The 3,691-nt window shown below is 36.1% G+C and overlaps 1 protein-coding gene across 1 annotated transcript in view; it reads left to right on the top strand.

The window, feature by feature from the left end:
* Positions 1–2,683, top strand: part of FAM177B (family with sequence similarity 177 member B) — an 8,264-nt gene extending 5,581 nt beyond the window's left edge. The window contains exons 4-5 of the mRNA XM_031968906.1: positions 664–761; positions 1,121–2,683. Coding sequence (XP_031824766.1) covers positions 664–761; positions 1,121–1,258 — 236 coding nt within the window. The 3' untranslated portion in view covers positions 1,259–2,683. The remainder of the gene's footprint in view (positions 1–663; positions 762–1,120) is intronic.
* The last annotated feature ends 1,008 nt before the right edge of the window (positions 2,684–3,691 follow it).

Here is a 3,691-nt window from a genome sequence, read left to right as displayed (position 1 = left end):
TGATCTGTGATTTCATTAGTGTCAGCCATTGGTGAGGAAGTCCTTGCATCAATGCAAAATGATATCTATTCTTCAACTTCTAGGATTATGTAAAATCATAGACTTAATTCTTCAAGGGACCTTTGGGGCCATCTAATCCCATAATTACAGATGAGGAAACTGGGGCTGAGTTGCTCAGGATCACACAGCTTCTGTGTCAGCTTTTTCTTGTTCAGTTGGGTCTGACTCTGTGACCCCATTTGGGGTTTTTGTGGCAATGATACTAGGGTATTTTGCCATTTCTTTCTCCAGCTTATATTACAGATGAAGAAACTGAGGCAAACAGGATTAAATAATTTATCTAAAATCACAGTAAGTATTTGAGGTCAGATTTGCCCCAAAGGTGAGTCTTCTTGACTTTAAGCCAGCACTTTATTTTCTCTTTAAACAGGAAAGGTAGGAGGGATGAACCAGATGATCTCTGAAGATTCCCTGGAGCCTTAAAATACACTGGAATGATTATGGCACCAAGAACAACTAAATCATTTCTAGAGAAGTATTCTTCTCTAGAAATTGATTCATTTCTTCTATTTAGTTTCAAATCCCTAGCCCCATACACTCAAAGCTTCCTTCCTTATGGATCCTGCTAACTATTGTTTTTTTTTTCCTTCTGGTTTCTTGTAGTATGTGACTTTCTAGGTGAGAAGTTGGCTACTTTTTTTGGACTTGATGAACCCAAATATCAATATTTGTTAAATGACCATAACAAAACTGAAAATCAGGTATGCAATATATTAACAGATAGACAAAGGCTTAAAATAGATTGTGTGGAGAATTTTTTGGCTTATTTCAATAGCCTTCACTCTCTTTCTCCACAGTTTTCTAACCTTTTCTAGTCAGACTTTTCTTCTCTCTCAATTTCTCTTAACACCATGGGTACAAGAATTCCTTTTCCTACTTCCTTTTCCTCTTACATTAAAGTAAATGGAGATCTGTGGGATAGATATATAAGTGGAAGCAAGGGGGATGATGGAGAAGGATTTGAGAAATTATTAACTCATAGTCTTCATCAGAGAAGGAGGAACCAAGGAGAAATGCAATGCTGGAGTGTAGCTTTTTTCTTTGTTTCATTACCCATCAGGAGAATGAAAAGCAAGATGAAGAAAAGGACTCAAAGGTCCAGTCAACAGAGATCTTTGATGAACAGAAGCACTTGGATATCCATGGCAAACAGTATGGCACCAGTGAACAGAAGATTATGGTGGACTATGGTTCCTAGAGAACCTTAACAAATATGGGGAAAGTGGCAGAATCCAGGTCATGAAGGAAGGAGCAGTCAGGTTTCCTTGTATCTCCTTTTCTTGATCATCAGTTGCCATAGCAACAGAACCCCAGAAAGTACCTACAAGCCTATCAAATAACCCCAAACCTTCTCCAGTTCCCATTATCAAATATCAGGTAGTTGTAGATTATTATAATTAGAGAAACATTTATGACCTTTTAGCTTCTGGGAAAGGGGGGATAATGGGAGAAAGTAGTGGCAGCTCTTTTATATCATTGAGATTTAAATAGTGAAGGGGTAGTCATCTAAAATTTTTTGTGTGGGAAATGGAAAGGATATAATTTCTGATGGAGCTGTTGGACTCTGCTAGATCATAGCATCATAGAATGTAAGAGGAACTTCAGAGGTTACCTAATACGACTTCCTCATTGTATAGTTAAGAAAATTGAGAACCAGGAATCTTCAAGGACCTGAACAATGTCAAGAAGCTAATTAATAGCACAGCTGGGTAAGTGAAAGATAATAGCTCAGTAAATCATTTTGTCCAGTCCCTGCCTTAAATTTTTAGTGTCTGGATTTCCAAAGCTCTCTGGGAAGGAAAGTATATAAAATCCCTTGCAAACTGATTCTTTCACTTACTTTCCCAGCAGTTAGATGGGATTGAATGTATTCCCTAAGGACTTTTGTATTTAATCTTAAGGAATAATTTTTGCCTTAACAACAACTTTTATCTCCAAAGGCTGAAGATCCCCAAAAGAACAGGAAAATCATTTTATCAGATCTGGCCTTATCTACTCAAAAGTTATACCAGTTCAACAACTACCAAAAAAAAAAAAAAAAAAAAAGTTCTGTAGGATTCCACTGAGCTCTTCACTTATAGACAATTGCCTCTTCAATTAAACCACCTAAGTATTTTTTTTTTCCAAACAAAGAAACCCATTTATCCAAAATCAATGGCAAAACAGAAGTCAGACAAAGTATATTACATGAGAATATATATCAGATAATAGTGGAGGAGGTTTCCCCCTGGGAGTGAGATATCTTAGCTCAACCAAAAGAGAGAGTTCTAGCTCTCATCCAAAGGGACAAATTCCCTGAAATGTCAGGAAAAGTAAGCCAAGGACAGGGATGTGATGTAAATTGCCAGCTCCTCTCATGATGGCTTTCTTTCCCGAGTCTTTCTGTCTTCAAAATTGCCTAACTCAACTATCCACTCACCTCCCTTCCCCTCCTTCCAACAAAAGTTATTAAGTTAATAATGGACTGATTCTTCATCTAGTTCTAAAATACTATAAAATGTGATGGAAAGTAGGACAAAATCAGAACTAAGAAAATTACTTTGGAAAGTAGTAAATATTTTCTAAGTTTTTATTCAATTGTTTGTACTCAAGTCTGTTTTTTTGACCTTTTTAAGTGTTTTCTTGGCAGAGATTCTGAAATGGTTTGCCATTTCCTTCTCATTTTATGGATAAGGAAATGAGGCCAGATTTGTAGTCAAGAAAATGATTCTGATTCCTGGTCCAGACTCTATCCATCTGTACCACCTAGCTGCCCACTTCCCAAAGAACATGAACCTTATTAGGAAACTAGAAACTCTGTTCATTTTTTAAAATTTATTTTATTATAGCTTTTTATTTACAAAATATATACATGGGTAATTTCTCACAACTGGCCCTTGCAAAACCTTCTGTTTCAAATTTTCCTCTCCTTCCCTCTACCCCCACCCCTAGATAATATATGTTAACATATATGTTCATTTTTTAAAATCCATTAAGTTTGAGACTTGTTGTTCTCATAACCAGTATGGTAATTTGTGATGATTTTTTATGTCAATTCATATATGAATATTGTGTATTCTCATCTAGATTGTAAACTTGATAAGGGTAGGGACTACAACTAGTCCTTTTTATGTCTACTTCCTTTCAAAGAGTTTATTTGACTTTAGTCAGAATCACTGCTTTTATTGACTGCTTTGGAAGCCCAGGGAAAAGAAGGGTTGGTTCTCTGTGCTAAAGTGAGATGTAGGCTAAGCAGGATCCTTTTGCCAATAAACTTGATCATTTCCCTAAACAGATTCTTAAAATCTCCAACTATATTAAATGTATATATCTCTCTGTTTAGGTCACAAAAAGTGATTTATAAACAAACTATATGAGTGCCCTTCCTCAGTGTTATCTTTTAATTATAAACATCCCCTTTGATCCCACTGAAGTTAGTCCAGTTCTAGATCTCAAGAAACAGAAATTTTTCTACTTAAATCTAAGTAGAACGTTTCTTGATAACATACAAACCTTGTGATCACCCCATATAGAATAATTCCTTTTGTCAATCACCCCAAAACCTCAACTGTCAGTTTTGATCTCTGAGGGATGAAACTGCACCCCCTTAAATCCTAGGAAGTGGACTTTGCTCAGAACTCTAGGCTGATTT

This window comes from Sarcophilus harrisii, chromosome 4, assembly GCF_902635505.1.
Source record: "Sarcophilus harrisii chromosome 4, mSarHar1.11, whole genome shotgun sequence".
NCBI lineage: Eukaryota > Metazoa > Chordata > Mammalia > Dasyuromorphia > Dasyuridae > Sarcophilus > Sarcophilus harrisii.
Note: the sequence above shows the minus strand (reverse complement) of the source record. Positions and strands in the feature narration are given on the sequence as shown.